The sequence below is a fragment of the Rhipicephalus microplus genome, chromosome 5, assembly GCF_043290135.1.
Source record: "Rhipicephalus microplus isolate Deutch F79 chromosome 5, USDA_Rmic, whole genome shotgun sequence".
Lineage (NCBI taxonomy): Eukaryota > Metazoa > Arthropoda > Arachnida > Ixodida > Ixodidae > Rhipicephalus > Rhipicephalus microplus.
The window spans coordinates 44877222-44896463 of record NC_134704.1 but is presented as its reverse complement, the minus strand read 5'-3'; the positions used below and the strand labels follow the sequence as shown (position 1 = coordinate 44896463).

At 47.5% G+C, this 19242-nt stretch overlaps 1 protein-coding gene across 1 annotated transcript; it reads right to left on the bottom strand.

Annotated features, from left to right (window-relative positions):
- Window positions 1-9566: 9566 nt before the first annotated feature.
- Window positions 9567-16736, bottom strand: LOC142817482 (uncharacterized). The gene is made up of 4 exons (XM_075894497.1): window positions 16393-16736; window positions 14845-14938; window positions 13504-13922; window positions 9567-9635 (listed from the first exon to the last, which is right to left on the bottom strand). The coding sequence occupies exons 1-4, from the start codon at window positions 16543-16545 to the stop codon at window positions 9567-9569; spliced, it is 735 nt and encodes a 244-aa protein (XP_075750612.1). The 5' UTR covers window positions 16546-16736.
- Between the last annotated feature and the right edge of the window lie 2506 nt (window positions 16737-19242).

Genomic DNA, 19242 nt, shown 5'->3' with positions numbered 1-19242 from the left:
GTGAGTGGCGGTTCGTTTGCGTAAGCGCCAGCGTAGCACTGAGGCCTCCTGTCCGTATTGTCTTGCCGCTGCTTGTCATCTGTAGAGCCTGTCAGTGCGTACGCACGCAATACTTGCCTGCCCCAACTCAATTGAAGTTCTGTGACGGCTCGATTGGTAACCTCCTTGAGCGTACTGGTTATTTATAGATCCACTGCCGCGGCGAGGGCGGTCACACCTTTCTATGCCCACTTGGTAGCACAGCATGCCATCCACTTTATTTCCTGTCCATAGCTTTCTAATCTGCGCCTTCAGTCCGGTTACTGCAAGATTCGGCCCGTGCGTCCCTGTTGGCCTGCTTCGCTAACACTGCATCAAGTTTACACTAAGAGCCGTATTTCTACGCGTAGTCAAGCGGTTGAGCTTTTGATAGGAAAGGCGTGGTGACGTTACGATTCCTCATGTAGTTCTTTTCTTTTTCTAGCCTCCTTCCTCTACTGGTGAATCGACACATATCCCGAATGAGCGCTTCAAAGCGTAGGCTTACGCAGGCGGCTGAACCACTTGCGTTCGAAATCGATGAGGGAAGCAATTTTCTTAAGCATCTGTAATGCCTCGTTGCGTGGGGATTGAATATTCAGTTTTGTAGCCATAAGTGGTGACAGATGCGCACTTACCTTATTAGCGGTGTGGATAAACAAGAAAGATGTTGCAGATAGGAAAGACCTGCGTCTTTTGCTGTAGAGGAAGCAACATAAAGGCTAATTCTTCGTATACGTTTCAATTTCGTTCAGTTGCGGTGCCCCACGTCCCACGTACTCAAGGATAACCACGCATTTTAAAGGTACTTTCGAGCGATAAATTTTGGTTCATACTGATCACGTTTTGTGAGAATTTCGGAGATGATTCGCAAAAGCATAAATTCTGTTGACAATCTTGTTTTCTTTTGTTTTTTTTTTCACCACAACAACCTAACTTTTTGAAGGATGAACTTGTCACATTTATTGCATATTGCGCTTGCACAGCGCTGCTTCTCCTGCACTGTTCTTTCTCATGTTTTATCTGTTTGTTTGCTGCCAAGGAATGAACGCATATGGGACTGTTCCACCAACTCATTTTCACTCTACAGAAAGCGCAGCCTTGATATAGGCTACGCAACCCTTAGCATCATTCTGTAGAGTAGAGCTGTGCATTGCTGCTGTGCATCACCGTAGTGCATTGCGCTGCAGTCGTTACTGCGGTGCATCGCTCTGCGTGATGCCTTGTTAGGCTCCATGCAAAGTGATGCGTCGGTGCCACTGCAATGCTGACTGCTCCTTTTGCGACCGCTGAGCTGCAATGGCACGTAACGCCGGGTTAAGTGCGCTAAGATTAGCGTGGGCTTCTGGATCATAGGGAAGTTGTTGTTTTCTTACTGTTGCAGTTTGGCAAGACAACTGTGACTGTGGGTGGACATATTACCGCAGCACCACGTGTTGTTCTTCTCTCTTTTCAAAAGTCACTGCAACTAATGCATTCGTTCGTACTTTTGAAGACACACTTTGGCACAGTGAGCCTACATCAAAGCAAAACCAGAATAATTCATAGAGTTTTACTTGCTTTTGTTGCATTATTGTGGCATAAGAAGACGTAGTTGTGCGAATGAGGCGACTGCTGTTTCATTGCTGGGAAATAGGCCGAACAAGCAGCATACAGGCCTCAAGTTTAAGTGCCAACGTTCTCGGAATAACATGTAGATGCTAAAAATGCGTTACGCATGCAACATAAGAGTTAAGTAACACAAGGATAGAGAAAAAAAAGTCTTGAAAGTGCAAGAGCTAATGTCACGTAGTATTACGATTGGTAGAAAGGGCCGCGAACTACTGCCGTCAGCGTTCTGTTCTGTTGTAGCTGCGTTACTGTGGAGAGGTTAAGGTTCATATTGCTTCGGCTATTCTATAGGTTCTGCCTCGAAAAAATATAGGTATATAAAAGGTTATCCAAAATGAACAATGAGCAGCTAAAAACTACACACACACACACACACACACACACACACGCACACGCGCACACACACACACACACACACACACACACACACACACACACACACACACACACACACACACACACACACACACACACACACACACCGAACAAGTTAAACTCATGGTAATGTGCAGTTTGCAAGCCCACTACGTGTTTTAGTCATATATCAATGTGGTCTCGATTCAGTCGGAGGATTGCACGTGAGTTCATCTACCGGTAGACTGAACTCTTCGGTTACCTCTACACATCATTCATTCATTATTTATTTAATTGATTAATTCATCATGATTAGGTATTGTACGCCGTTGGTTAAGATTACTGTTTGGTCTTATCTTTGATTTATTTATTCAACAGATTTGTTCACATAGAGTACTGACGGACTGAAATGTGAAAATATAGGGCTGGGTGGCACTCGTACTTTCACTGTTAGCGACTGCAGTTCGAGTACATCGGCCTAATATTGAGTCGAGCATCTATAAATTTGGGCCAGCATTACCTTAAGTGGTTAAAAAAAGGACCATTGTCGCGTTTGTATTCCTGGGTACTGTACGTGATTTTTACCATCGTAATAACCAGTTTTTACTAACAATCGTGAAACTTTTAATGTTTTTAAATGCTTCACTAACAATCGTTTCACTCATATCTGGACTGCCTCAATTTGATTACAGGTGGTGTCGGAACAACTCAATTTACAACGCTTAATTAACCACTACATCCTTTTATATTGCACCGTGTTTTCACCAGCCGTAGGAGTCAACCGAAACCGCACCATTGATGGGCTACTCGGAAGTCACGCGCTACATGGCGAAGCTGTAAATGCGGACAAGCGGGAAAATGTCCTGCCCTCGTAATTGACGCAGGCACGGAGTCCATTAATTCCGCTCTCGCTTTGATTTATTTACTGCCGCAGCGTGCGTTGCCCCCCCCCCCCCCCCCCCCGTTCGTTTTCGTTCGTCCCGTCAGTGCGCGCACACCGAAATTAGTTCCGGTTGCTTTGTCACAGGGCAGAAAAAGTGGAGCATCCCGACGGAGACGGGTGCGAGCGCTTGGTGCAGCTACCGTGTCGAGACACTGAGCGGGCGCCTTGTGTATCTCTCGCGCAGGGTGAACGACTCCGATGCAAGCGAGTCCCCAAGAAGCAGCGCAGGAGACACAGTCAGCCCAACCCCCACCCTGCCCACACAGAGTAGGCGCGTCTCGTGGTATCTTGGCTGCTGTCCACCTGGACTTCGCCGTCGTCGTCATTTTAGTGTGAGCCGCTTCAGTGGCAGCGAAGCTATACAGCGGCAGCCGCGATGGGACGTGAGATTACTCGCATGTTTGGCTCGCGATGGCTCAGATCGAAATCGGATAGAGCTTGAATTTCAAAGACGCCGAGGTGGGAGAAAAACGAGTAAACAGGATGAACGCTGGTTGAGACTCAATCGCGTTTGTCTATGGCAGCCAGTCGGCCCACCGTCTTTTAGATGCGGAACATCTAATACTCGAGGCTTGTAGTGCGGCGCCGTCCGCAAGCTTCCTCCTCCTTCTTCCACCATCTGTGCATCCCTTCCTCCTCTACACACCGCGCGCGCTTCGCTCCTCCACCATCTGTGCACCCTTCCTCCTCTACACACCGCGTGCGCTTCTCCTCTTCACGAACATTCGCTAGCTGTATAATGTAGCGCGCATGCGCCGTCACGCTTCGAGAACATCGGCAGCTGACGCGCGCGCATGCGCCGTTGCGCTTCTCCCCCTTCTCGAACACTCGACAGCTGACAGTGCATGCGCCGTCGCGCTGTATATATACTCAAGGTCGGTGCTCGCTCGCTCAGTTGCCGCTCGTCGGTTGGTTTGTACGGCGCGTCGACGTCCGAGGTCGCAATGATCGACGTCCCTTCGACCAGCGCCGGCCAAAGTGTTGGCGGAACCGCAACCAAGTCGTCGTCCGAAGACAAGGCAGCGCGGAGAAGAGCTCGCGACACCGAACGTAAACGTCGGCGTCGAGCGGAAGATGCTCAACTTAGAGAACGTGAAGCCGCTGAGAGACGTCAGCGTCGAGCAGCAGCACCGGATTCGGCCGCTTTGAAACGTAAGCGTCGACAAGAGGACCCGGACTTTCGAAAACGGGAAGCCGAGTGCAAGCGTCGGCGACGAGAGGCCGATCCCGATGCTGCCCGCGAGCGCAAGCGCGCCGAGGTAGCGGCGTGGCGCGCAAAGCAGTATGCCACGCCCAACGCTCGCTTCAAGCGCGACTTCCTCGACCGAAGCTTCGGCCACACCTGCAAGGTGTGTGATCGTCTTTGGTTCGATAACAACTTAACTCGGATCGGCAACATTCAGAACAACTCCAAAGCGTTGTCGGTTCTTTGCGATACGTTTGGAAAGGGCACCGACTATGCCGACTACGTTATATGCTCCGCATCCTCCTCAGTGTTCCCCCGAGGGAAGCTGCGGGCAATTTTTTTTGGCAAAAAGTATGTAGAGACCACTGCCACAGTAATAGAAAACGCTCCTATATCCTCAAATAAATACTTGAACTATAGTCAGTCTTTAACAGGAGCTTGTAGCTACCGCCATGTAACTGCTGCGAATGGTACCAGCATCCACAGCCACGGTCATGGCCATGTGTGATTCTGGCTATATCAACTATACCTTCTCACTGATTATTTTGAAGGTCCTTTTCCCCTTTTCCTTCAAATAAAGTTTCACTCTCTCTTAGAATCTGTTTTTTAAGCTTCGCCCTATCCGAACGCTGTTTTCCTATATGCGGAGACTTGCGTTAAATCAGCTACCCGCGCAAGAGCGCTGTTTTTAAAGGTTTGAATGTGTTTTGACAGCAACGATTTCTGCATAAAGCAGCATTCGTATACGCTGACATCTGGGAATGCTGGATACTGGAATAAATTATCGCTGAATGTAGAAATGAATTTGTTTGTTCTATGTATTCACGTTGCTCTTTGCCTTAGAATTTGCGCCCCGTGATTCTTACTGCTGTTGTTGGTGACTCATTTGCGGGATTATAAACAGCAACGACGTCAAAAGAGAGCACAAGGTGGGGCAAAGGATGCCACCCCCCCCCCCCCCATTTTTCTCCTGACATCACCCACTAATACTACCATCAAGGTCAAACATAGTAGTCAAAACACAACTCATAAATTTCCCGCCTCCCCGAAGGGCTCACTCGTTGATTCACCCCCCCTCCACCTTACACCTCAGAAATATATTAAGCCCACCCCTCCTATTAAGCCAAAGTACAAAAGCACGTTCAAAAAACCCACCCTCTCTTCACAGGAATCAGTCCATCCACTGAGGTTGTGAATTGATTGCTTCGTGTTTATAGCAGTGGCGCGCCATTTCCTGTAGTAATATAGCATAGACAGACCGCTGTCACATTGTGGTGGCCAGCCTTAGTCGTCGTGCGGGGGACAGACTTACACCGCTGTACCACCTTGCTAAGCGGTGTGCGCGCGTGTGTTAGGATACTTGCGTGCGTGCGTGCTTTTTCGCGCACTGACACGCGCGTGACGCGAGAGCTTGACGTCATAGATGGAGTTCACCGTGCCGAAACACTCGCGAAGAGTTCGGTCTCCTCCACACCATCAGGTTGGAGATGTGTGCAAAGCTTTTTTCGAAACGGGAGCAACCGTGAAGAATACTAATGCAGAGAACAGCAACGGATCGTTCGCGCTGAGCGAGGAGTGTCCGAGTTTCTGCTCGCCGCAAAGATAACAGCGGTCCTGAAATAAGCGATTTATCGAACGCGGAAGCTAAGTGCGGCAGATGAAAGGCTGGGGAGAATCCAGGGAAAGTAACAAAAAAAAAAGATGAAGGGTTTCAAGACGGCGTCGCCGTGCACTGTCACCACCTCTATCGCCCTCCGTGCGTGCTGTATAGGTGTCGCGACTGTCAACGCGTCGACCGCGCAGCGCAGCCCGGGGCCGGTCAACGTGTCGCTTATCTCGACTCGGGAATGGCGCTGTTACATTTTGCCCGCACCCATACAAGAACCTTTTCGAGAAGAACGATCTGTTACGGTCGCCATCTGGAAATCACTCAATATATGAAGGCGAACGTCTCGAATGCCGCACGAAGTGCGAAAAATTGACCGTCGGTGTCTAACGTCTACGGCGTCAACACCAATGATGCGAACAGAAAGTCACGATTCCCAATGACGTCACCATTCCATCACAAATAACCTAAGTTTGTGACGTCATCAGTGCGTCACATGATGAATAACCTTTTTGCTGCCCAGCTCTAGCAGCGAGTGTCTAATTTCTATGACATGTGCTCCTGTTGTTTATTTCAATCACTGTAACCATTCTCCACTTGTGATCATCTTGAATTTAGCGCTCATTTCTCTATATGTTCTTATGCCGGTTTATTACAAACCACTGTTCGTTTTTTTTTTTCGTTCTGAAAGTGTGTAAATGCCTTACCTGTTTTATATTTATTTGTTTGCCGATTTGTAAACTTATCAAATGTATATCCACCCTGCCAAAACCCTATGTTAGGGTTGCAGTATTCATAAGTAAATAAATAAAATAAATTATGTCATCCCGTGACATCATCGCTTGGTCAAAGGTTGGCCGACCACAGAGGCCGGGCTGAACCGGCAAGGTGCAGGACGCTTTAAAAAGGGTGCGGGAGATGATCAATAGATGCATGGAGGAAGAAAAGAAGGGAGGAAGCATGACGTCACGCCACCAGCCTTTGCAAGCCAACCCGTTTTTAAGCCGGCAGTGTCGGCCAAACATGTGGCATTTCGCATCGAGATCACGCAAGCAATGAGACTTGCCCAGGTTTCGTAGCGTGGCACTCGGTAGCTATTATCCGAAACGAGCTTGTTCAGTGCAGTCCAGCCGGCTCACGCAGGAGGTTCAGAAACGGCACTGAAACGAAACAGCACCGAGAGTATTTTTTAAAACGTACCGCACACCCTGACGTTTTAGGGGCGAAGTTTTTTGGGTGCGGGTCAATTCCTCCTCCGTTTATATGAAGTATGTTATGTTTATTATGTATGTAACCACTTCTAGTTCGTGAATTGCTCAATAAATTATGTTGCGTGTATATTTCGTTGGAAATATTATCACTAGATGGCATTAGTGGTTTTAGGGGTGAAGCTCCCTAGGGACGGACGGACGGAAGGATGGATGGACGAACAGATAGAGGGAGGGAAGGAGCGACGGACGGATGGACATACATACATACATACATACATACATACATACATACATACATACATACATACATACATACATACATACATACATACATACATACATACATACATACATACATACATACATACATACATACATACATACATACATACATACATACATACATACATACATACACAGACAGACACACAGACAGACAGACAGATACACGGTTCGCCCCACTCATCATCATTTAATCCGGGGATACGCTGTGACTTTTTTGATAACGTGTTGGTCCGTGCCTCACTTGGCTTCTCTCATGTGTCGTCATGCTCCATCCTATCTTTTTTCTTTCTCCCTGAACAGATAAACTGAGAAGTAACAGAAGATGGCTTTCGAACTCAAGTCGTATTAAATAAATGCGTTAGGGACTTAGGGAGTTCTTTAGTATTTCCATCCTACGAACTACGTTACGTCAACGCCATCGTATAAAGTAGGCCATTAGAAAACTGCTAGTAAAATTTTCTGCTGACAAAAAATTCTGCTAATACGATCTGCTGACACTTGATGCGCTGTGCTAGGCCACTGTAGGAGTCAATTATGAATGTTTACAGATAATTCAGGCAAAGCTGTCGCTCTTATTTTTTACATTTCTCTTCTCTTTCCTTTTATTCTTTAAATCTCCCTCACCTATTTGCTCAGTGATAGGGTATCATACCACTTAAGTAAAACTGGTTAACAACCCTGCCTTTTCTCTCTGTTTGTTTCCCTTCCTTTGAGGGCTGCAACGTGCGTCCTTTGTTGTAGAGTATGCCTGAATTCCCTTGATTTTGTTCAGACATGTTTAGTCGATTACCTAACCGCACTGGAACACGCCTCAGTAAACAAAAGCAGGAGCAATGTGCGCAAGTAGCACTCGGATGCCAATCCAGGGCCCCTCTATGCTCCCCGATGGCTTTGGTTCTCTTCGCGTGTGAGCGACCAGAAGATGAGACGGACTGTCAGAACTATCCGTCCTTGCGAAAGGAATCCCTCTCTGCCACCTCGATGTTTTTATGGATGCGACGTGCGAGGCCTGTCCCCGCCTTCAGCATTTTAACACGCTTCCTTGCCTTTCCTCAGGGTGCGTCTCGCGAGCACCCGTTTTTGCGCATTTCACTTTTTCTTTAGCCCTTCCTCGACTTATCAAATCTCGAATGACACGGCCGCCGATCCGCACCATTCGTCTCATCTCGCCTTGCTCCATCCGGACGCGCGGCCCCCGTTGGCGACACACATTCCGCCGGCGTCAGACCGGAGCTGTCACATTCCTCTTCATTCCCAGCGGCTCTAGTTCCGTTGGCGTACACAGACGGAACCCATATTGCGAACTGCGCACATGGCATGCCACCTTATTCTGCTGCGTTTCGTTATTCCCATATTCTGGTTTACCGTATCGTAACTCTGCGATGCTGTCCGCTATATTGTGTTTGTGAACTTTTGAGAGGTCGCTTTTTGACGGCCGCATCCTTCGCTGAAGTCTATAATACCCGCTGTCGGCACATATCCCTCGATAGTGCCCGCAGGCGACAGAGGACGAACCCGTTTATCCTTGTTTGCTCGCGTTCGACCTTCTTTATCGGAAGCAGCGTTGTGTCATCACAGATTAAAGTGTATGATGCCTGACCGGGTCCTAATGTCTGTCTGGTACAACAGCTGTACCACGAGTTTAGTTAGTATTTATGATTGATGTGTACCGCGCGTGTGACCTACAGAGCATTAACAGCGCTGTTGTGCTTCTTGAAACACGTGGACGAAGGATTGTGACGAACAGGACACTGTCACTCAGCCAAGCAAAAAACAGCAAACAACGTGGTTTAAAAGGAAACTCACAACAGTTACATAAACCCAATTATCGTGTGTATGGCCAAGACACGGGGAACAAAAAGTCATGTAGTTAATTAATCATTCAGAAATGACGCACACTGTATGTTTTCTTTTTTTGGAAAAGATGCCGAAACATACGTCGCAAGGTGCCGAACCAGGAAGTGATCGGCACTTGGCGCACGTGTACGTGCATCAAGTTCGGATAGATAGACGCCATACTAAGAAATCCAGACACGCGTCTATATGTTCCGGCCATATGGACTGCGCACCACAGCCGGGTACCACAGATGGACTCGCGACAAGATGACTTGAACTAGTGGTCTCTTAAACTCAGCTGCTATTTGTCTTTACAGAAATAAATGTCAGTGTCCTGCAATGTGAACAGCTGGCGAATAGACCCACTCCCCGAATCCCCGAGGCGTGACATCCGCGCGTTTGTCTCGAAAACAGCGGCGTGGGACAGCACTTGTATCGCTATCTGCTCGTTCCTTGGTTGTTATTGAAGTCGCATCTGCCGCACGAAGTTTCCGTTGATATACAATAAGGATGTGTCTAAAGGAGAACAGGCTTCACAGGTGCCTGAAAAGCCGGCTCGCGTTCTTCCGTGTACACCGTGGAGGGCTGCAACATCTGGCCAAAGATTATACGAAGCTTGTGTATACCTTGCGATAACTGTCACTTATATTGCCGTCCAGTTATACTCCAATGAGATTCTCTGGCTACATCCCGAACAGATGGAGCTTGTCTCGCTACAAACAATGGAAAAAAATCGTGAAAGCTATCGCGAATTGTCGAAGCGTTGGCGCGAAGTGCGCCGGTGTGCAACGCGTGTGGGCGACGACGCGCTCGCAGGTCTTCGACGTTGTCCACCCACTCGAAACATGCTCAAACATCCTCAATGAATTGCTGTGCGGAAACCTCGATATTGCCTTTAGCATTGTGAATGTGTTCTTTATGGTCTCTATTCATACGGTTGAGCGAAGAAGGCAAAACGGGTATGATATTGCAAAACAAAAAATAATAACGCAACACGATTTGGAGCTCGAACATGCATTCCTGTAACATGTATAAAGTGTTTTTAACATTTACACATTCATGTTGAAGGAGCGGGGTGCCCAAACAGAGATAGAAAAGATTAGTCAAGGCACCACAAATGCTGACTGATAACTGCAAAGGTGCACAACGACGAAAAGAAAAAGAAAAAAAAGACGCGAGAACTTATCAGCGCAAGCTTATGCAAAGGTCGATCTAGCACACGTGGTGGTCCGCACGAGAGATAACTAGGGTGCCTTGATGCCCGCGCGCTCCGCTGAGGGTGAGGACAGCCGCGTCGTCTGCTACGACGGCCGCCATTACGGCTCCTGCCGTAGTGGGGCAGCATGCGAAGCACATTACCGCTTGCGGTGCTCGCGTATGGTAGGAAAGAAGTACTCGTTGGCGAGCTTTTTTTTGGTGCAACTTGGACACCTCTTAGTGCTGTTGTTGCCTAATTGTTAAATGGAACAACGCACGTCATACAAACTGGTGGCCTGTGCTTGTACAATGCGCCAGGGGCTGACATAGACTGAATGAAATGAGCCACGAACTCCCACACCAGAAAGATTCGCGTTAAACCGTTGTCGTCGTTAAGACGGAGGGGCGCATGAACTTTTATTACTACGCTTGCTGAAAGGAATGCAATATTTGGGTCTTTGTGAATCAGCCGAATAGCAAAGGCAGGAATCGCTGTACTTTATATACTTGCGTGTGTGTGTATATAACACACACACACACGCGCACACGCGCACACGCGCACACACACACGCACGCACACACGCACACACACACACGCACGCACACACGCACACACACGCACACACACACACACACGCACGCACACGCACGCACACGCACGCACACACACACACGCACACACACACGCACACACACACGCACACACACACGCACACACACACACACACACACACACACACACACACACACACACACACACACACACACACACACACACACACACACACACACACACACACACACACACACACACACACACACACACACACACACACACACACACACACACACACACACACACACACACACACACACACACACACACACACACACACACACACACACACACACACACACACACACACACACACACACACACACACACACACACACATTATCTGACATTCGGTACCACCTTCCCCTGCCTCACCATTTCATGCACTGTGCAGGCAGCATACCCGAGAGTAACATGCTTTACCAGTGTACCTTTATGAAACGACACCCACGATTTCAGTGAACAGGCCATTTATTTGTGCGCCTTAATGCTGCGTTGTCCCACTAGTGAAAATCAAAGTCAGATACAAGACAAACCAAATGCAGTACGAAATGAAATGTTTAAAAATAAAAAATGCAAGAGTCAAAAGCGTGCCCACGTGAGCCGAAACCTTTTAAGCATACAGCTTATCTTGGCGTGTCCATTTCTCATGAGAGGTTGACGCCGGCACATGTTTTGCTTGCATGTCCATTGCAACTCCCTACTGGAACCTGCCGAAGGTGAATGCGCAGCCTTATTCTTGCGTACCTCTCTGTGAGCAGTCGGTATATACTGTCCTCGTGCTCCGCGCATACACACAAGCTGCGGCGGTGCACCTTGTTTAGGTATGCGGTGAGTGAACGAAGCGGCGACTTCATCGTGACTACTTTGTCCGTGCACCAAGAGTTTATGGCAGCAAAATGCTCCTCATAGTCTATCAAGGCTTTCATAACTCCCTTGCTGGGGTAGATGAGGTTGCCTCCATCTGAAACGTACTCTTTCAGTGCTGTCAGCGAAGCATGCTCGTCGTTGGCAGTTCCAAGGAGAGCATCTTTGCATTTTGCGCACTTCACAGATGTCAAAATTCCCTTCAAAATAAATCCTCCTAGGTAAAAGAGAATACTGCATTCTGTGGACGACAATCCTTCGATGAACAAAATCTCTGAGTCATCGATTTCTTGAGCTTCCTTCTCGACGCAGGCTTCCTTCCCCTGGGATAGCAGGTCCACCAGGTACTCCCTGTCATCAAGCTCGTAGCTGGTCGTCCTCGGTGTATGCAAAAATTGGCTTACGCTCATCAGTCTCAGAGCGCACTTGAGATCGTAGGCATTGGGAACCGGCTTCATAAGCCGCACCACAGAAAAGAGGTTCTCTAAGCAGTCCTGCAGGAGCCTGCTCGTAAGAAAAAACTCATAGCCTTCGTCTCCTAAAAGAACGTCTTGGAGGCGAAGTACAACTGTAGTTGATATGAGTACACCTGCTTGCGACGGTTTCCAATGGGATGTGGCACCCATTTTCATAGTTCTGATGGTTTCTATTGCTGTGTGTAATGTATCTAGGGCTTCGGAGTACTTAGCCCTACTTCTCCGACTCAGGGCCAGTGTTGGATGCCGCGAAGACATCAGTGCATACCATTTTGAAATCAGCTCCATGAACCAAGCTGTTGTTTCTGCTTCCTGTTTAAGAACTCCTTCCTTTATAAGGAATCTGATAGCTGGGGGAGCTTCCCGAAAAAGTTGTACAGCGACACCAACCTTCATTTTGGTGAAGTGGCCTGCGCTGGTGTGCATTTCGGATAAGTTTGGGGCTACCTTCAGTTCTCTTTTAGAATCTTCTTCGAGCACAGCCTGAACATATTCCAAGTTGACTTGTGAAGAAGGCAGGCCATGTTTGGCAACTGTGGCCTCACTCAACGTGAAAACTTCTGAGCTCAAGAGCTGGCCTCTGAGGTTCTTCAAGACGTGAGCCGGATCAGCAATGAAAAAAAGTTCCTTCCCGTCCATGCACGGATGAGGTATGGAGCACACCGTGGAAGAATCTCTGTGACTGGAAAAGGCGAATTCCCTCCACATTGCGCGGTTTGCCGAGCCCATGTCACATGTGATTGCGTGAACTCTCAGATATATTTGACTGCACAGCTGTACTAGTTCCAACACATAGTTTTTCAGCAAGCCGCCATCGATGTTTCTTCCGGTAAATTCATAGCTTCCATCGCTGGTTAAGTCCGCCCAACATAAATACCAGAGCATGAACCGCAGGCTCTTCAGGCTTCGGAGGAAGAGTTATTCCTCCGAGAAGTGCGTCTTCAGCCCGATCTAGCTCAAACCCCGGCACTATCTCCATTTCATCCAAAAAAAGGACGCAGTCCTTTTCTACATCCTCCATGGTCTCGGCTTTGCATTTCATAACGTCTATCACTTCGTGAAGAACGCCTGGGAGAAACTTCAAATTTTGAATCCTCCGTGCGAGCGTTCTTTTGGATGGGAGAGGATATCCCATTTTTCTCAAAGTTTCATATCCGGTTGTTCCACAAGCAAACTTAATTTGAAGGCCTTGCTTGACAGTGTGCGGAGACCAAGAGTTCCCCAAGCTGCTGCTCCTTGAGAGAGCGCGTACTTGATCGTCGTTGAGAAATTTCATATTTTGCGAAATATTTGTTGCCTCAGTCTCGAGTTTTTGCACTTTTTTCTTGAGACCACTAATGGTGTTCTTGGCTGTGGCATGATGTTGCTGAAGTTCAGAGTACTTTCTTGTAAGGTCAGCAAGCTTCTTCTTCAGTTCTGCTGATTCTGCAGTAGAATTTGATGTCTCACCAGCCGCTGCATTAACTTCTCTTGAATCTGCATCACTAGTGTTCGCTGACAGTTCAACAACGGCGTCGTCAACTTCCATGGTGTCGTGCCCATAACACGATGTTCCTTGCCGTGTAGATTCAGGAACGGCGTGGCTTTGTGGGGTCTCTAGGGTAGTTTTAACTGCAGCTGGATATTGACGCAGACCAGGAGGAGATTTGTTGGTCTCGTTGCTGGAGGGTGCAGGCACAGTTCTTTCTTTTGGTGGCTTTCGTTCCTTAGGCAGTGCTGCAAGCAGAAATGTTTGTATTCATGAACATATTCAAGCAATGCCAGTTCATGTCTAGCTTGTTAATTTTACGAATGTAACACATGCAGCAGATACCGGCTTAGTTATTGACGTGAGGAAGACACTTGGACTTCCCCCGCCCTTTCCACAAGAGATAGGGGAAGGTCTTAAAATACCATAATTAAATTGTGCTCAAAATTTCTCCCCACAATAAATGGCTCTAATTCAAATTGGAGCTTCATATGCCAGAGCTACACGTGTGCGCCGTTGTGGAGGGCTCAACTGACATTCGCTCCCTATGCAGTTTATTGATTATTTGATTGTAGGGCTTAACACGCCAACGCAACGCAGGTAATGAGGCGCACTGTAGTGGGGGCTCGTGCATCGTGGATCTCGTATACATCATGGTTTCCGTTTTCCCCCTTTGTAAATAACATAGCTACTGCACCTGACATCCTAGCAGTACACGACCGTGTGCTAAGTAGCGGAAAACTGTTGTGCAGTGGGTCATGCCTGTAAACACTGAAATCCAGACGTATATACAGTCATGACCAAAAAATGCAAACAAGAAATATAAACCACAACACTCAAGTATCGCAATTTTTTTTACATGCAAGTCAAAGTGATGCAACGTAATCCCCCAAACAAAGTTGGGAAATGTAGCTTTCCAAACGCACTAATAGCGTGCCATTATTTGACCGTCTAATATTAGCAGTATTTTTCGATTTTGCGTGATCTGGTTCACATTTTTGTGTTCGCATTTCCTAGCTTTGTCCGTGACTGCATTTCCAGAATTTATGCACTAATGTGGACGCAGCATATGAGGACCTATTTGGTGTTAGCTTCGTAGAAATCCCAGGTACATAGAGTACTTGCAACTGGTGCTGCTTTATGTAATGCAAGAAAAAAGTTCAATCTTACGTTTGAATGTGAACAAAGTTGGGACGGCATTTGGTTTCAACTTCTTCCAGCCATCCGCACGATGTTGCTCATAGTTGTTCTCTTCAAAGTGAGCCTGCAAATAAAACCAGAATTAAAAATTAACACACTGGCAGAAGAAAAACGAATGTCTGTCACTGTCAATAAACAAGATTTCATGTATGCATTCAGTATGATTCGCAGCAGGAACTAGCAGCAACTTTGAAGCACAAAAAGAAGGAAACTAATTGAGCTCACGCGCGCTTTCACGTAAGCCACTTCAGTGAGCGCGATCATAGACCCAGCCTGCTGTTATAATAACCCTTTCAATTTTCGCACTGAAGATCTGTAAGGATTCCTGAATTCATGTGAATAAAATATTAGTCTATTGTGCCGACAAAGGACCAGGTCTGATTTTATAGCGAGCGTTACAGATTTCATTCTATCGAAAGCTTTGTACCCAAGCCTCCAAGTTCCCAATGCAATCGAATTTATTTGTCAGGTAAAAATGACAACACTCCGTAACAGCGCTTGTTTTGTTCGTCACTGAAGTGTTCCTGATTCCCAAGTATACATACGACGATACACACAAGACGGGCAGAAGTCCGGCCTCGTAATATTACGAGTTTTTCGCAGGAACAGCATGTTTATGTTCAAACGGCTTGATTTCACAAGAGGCGTTCAAATTTCGACCGATCAGTGCCAACGCGTGCACGAATAAACATGGGCAGGCCTCGTGAGCGTTGTGAAATCCCCCTACCACGCACCCGAGCCTATGTTAATTCCCTGCGAGGCCATATGCGCGCATTTCACGTCCAATTTCCTCTTATGTGAATTACGTGAACTCTACGTGCCGTACTCTTGAAGTTCGGCAGCAGTCAAGCGCCGTCAGATTTCCGTACTCGCTCGCCGGCACGCGGCCTGAACTCACTCCCCGTTTTCTGCCCTTGCATATAATTTTCTCCCTCCTCCACTTTCTAAATTCTCATCTGTTTAACTACACCTCCTGCGTCCCCATCTCTTGCCTACTTTTCGTTCAGCTCAACTCCGCCAGCACCCGGTCGACGCGTACGCTGTCGGGGCGAGTTGGCGAGCGAGTACGGCAATTTCACGAAGTCTGTCTTCGGGCTGCGAGGCGGACGGTCACGACAGCGGCAGCCGGTCTCGCGAGCAAAATAGCTGCGAAGCGCAGTGCAGGAAATTAACAGCCTCGGGTAGGGGGTGGGAAGGATTTCACAACGCTGCTGCCAAGGCAACACTTTCCCGTGCAAGGGCACTGAAACTAGTCGCAATTCCTATGAATGTAGTAGCACACTCGAGGCCCTTGAACCAGCATGAAATGTTATCGACACGGGGGCTTCCGAAGCCCCCGTACTTGACGCATTTTCTTAAAGCGTGATCTTTTAACACGAGCACGCCGCACAGTACCCTGCACGACGTTTGGCTGTCCTGCGTTTACATTGCGCACCTAAATAAAAAACAACGGCGCCCTAAATAATGCTGACCAGTCAGAATACGACGCACTAAAAAAAAAAAAAAATGTTTACTTACGCTGCATACGTGCGACGTATCAGTCGGTTGCCACTTGTCTCGTTTGATTTTAACGGTCCAAAGAAGCCTTCTTTTTGGGTCTCTTGGAAACCGGTACAACTTCCATCCGTTTCTCGAGTGATTCGAGCACTGCGGCACGCAGCAGCCGGGCATGGTGATGCGGAGATGGGTGCATAAAACTGTAAGGGAATGAACACTGCCCAACAACACCTCACACGCCAAGCACGAACTACCAGCCGGAGGCGCCAAAATGGCGGTCGCGCTGGCGCCGAAGCCGAGGCGGCGGCATCTGCCCTTGCAAAAGCTGACACCACTCTAAGCGGGGGCGCGCGCATCGAGGCACTCTAGAGATAACTATTCAGACGTGCGCTTTCTTCTATATGCAAGTTAATTGATAGTTGCGCGTGCGCTACCACTATTACTGACGTGCCAGGTATCAACCATTAAACACCTTTCTTCGTTCCTGCGTCGGCACAAAATCGCACGTTCGTCGAACATTCACGTGCTCTTAAACTGTCGACAATGTCCAGATAGATTAAATGGTGTCAGCCACTTTTTTCCCAGTGTGCAGCTCTCTAGTGCATGCTGTTCTCCTTTGCGAGGCTTCTGCTTCTTTCGGGACCAGACGAAACGATATACGTTGCTGTGTTCCCAGCCTGACGCACTATAGATTTCGCCGCACAGAAGTATTCCTTTGACATCGGTTTCTTTGTTTTTATTTTTTGGGCTTATGTGTGGCGGCATGGCAGCAGTTTGAAGACAATAGAAACAGCAGTCTTTAGTGCACCGCAATCATGCGAACGCTTCAACCCTTAATTTACTGCTTCCCGGCATACACACTATAGGAGGCGAATGTCCAGTTGAAATTGTGAATTTGCGAGAACACCCCATTCATGACGTCACATGCCGCAGTCTGCTTTTAAAACGTCGTCAGAAAATACGAACTTGCAGATACAAAACAGTCTTTTCGAAATAATAATCCGGCAATACAGCAACTTATATATGTTGACGTGCGGTTATGACGAGACAACAGAGCAGAAGCGAAACGCATCCCAAGCAACAAATGAACTTTTATTCACTCCGGCGCTCATGAATAAAAGTCACGTATAGTTCCTCGTGTATGCGCTCTTGGTTTTGCGCACGGAGGCGCCGTTTCACCGCACTACGTACTCGTAGAGTTACACATGCGCTGATTGATTGACTTGTGGGGTTTAATGTCTCAAAACCACCATATGAATATGAGAGCTGCCGTAGTGGAGGGCTCCCGAAATTTCGACTACCTGGGGTTCTTTAACGTGCACCCATATCTGGGCACACGGGCCTACAACATATCCACCTCCATCGTAAATGCAGCTGTCACAGCCGGGATTTGATCCCGCGACCTGCGGGTCAGTAGCCGAGTACCTTAGCCACTAGACCACCACGGCGGGGCAGTTTCACACTCGTTTCACATGCGTTTCACATGAATGACAATGAAAACATAATAAAAAGTGCATAATAAAAGAAAGCAGCAGATGGTTAGATGATTTATCTCACCACAAGAAACCTCTTCCGTCGGCCTAAATTGATAATGGTAGGCGTATCTCACTGGCATTTATATGTTAATGGTGTCAGGTGAAACCAGCCACGACCGGACGACATAACATCATTAGCATCATCATTAGCAAGAGTGACACCGATGAAACGAAAGTGCTGAGCAGCATTGTTTGTCCGGAGTGTAGAGATTATACCAGAAAAATAAGTGTTTACTGTCCCAGAAACGTATACACGGGCCACAGCCCGGCAGCTTGCACAGGTAAACACAGGTTCCCACTGGACAGCCGATGTGTACGAGCGACCTGCGGGATTTACGCAGTGAGATATGTCACAATGTTTGCGTGATGCTTCATGATATCGAAGCTGCCTCTCACAGAGGCGCCACAACTGGACTGTTTGGACTCGAACCAGCTGATATATGTCACGGCCATATACAAGACAGGATAGGAGGCAAACCGTGTCGCTTATGGACGTTTATTGATCGTTGGTTTCTATAGACCGGTGACAAGCTTCGTAATGGCAGCATTCGTGCCTTACAAAACAAATGTGTCAACTGGCGTTGATGCAGAAGACTTTAGGTACGAACCTATGAGATGCCTGTTTATGACTACGAAAATCTTTCCATGACGCCTACTAGAGGAATAGGTTCTGTTCACGTGCTGGGGAACCTTTTATCCGTACGTATGTTACGTTTTAACGCCTTACATGATAATAATTTCACATGCCAAAACCACGATGTGATTTTCAGCAAGACAGAGCAACGCCTCGTTGGGCCGTATAGTGGGGCACTTCGGATTATGAAGAATATCTCATTAGAGAAACTGATGCTTTGTCGTTTCGTTGATGCGTGCCTTCTTTTTAAAGCGTGTAAATATATGTGAGTCAGGGGCCGAAATCACAAATCTTCTCTTTCGCAAGTACGTTTCCCCATTAGTCAGCCGGCTTCGCTAATAAGTTCCGTGCCGTGATTGGTTGAAAAAAATATATTCTTAAGCGTTTTTTTGTTTTTTTGTAAGACGTTATTGTGGATACAGGCCTCGGTGTCAAGCCGTCAAGCGTGTCAAGAGGCCAGCAAAAACGTAAAAATGGACGCGTGTGCACTGAAATCATGGCCGAAACGGTAACACTTTCCTAAGTGCATGCTAGATGGCACCAAAACCTTTGCAAGGCTTTGCTTGCAAGGCCTTGCATGAACCTTTGCTTGCGGAAACACAAAGGGTTCTCCGAGATACTTCGAATGTTCACTTTTCTGCCATTTCATCCAGATACATTTTTAGACATTTATATATGAACTTGCTAGCAGAAGTCCTTTTT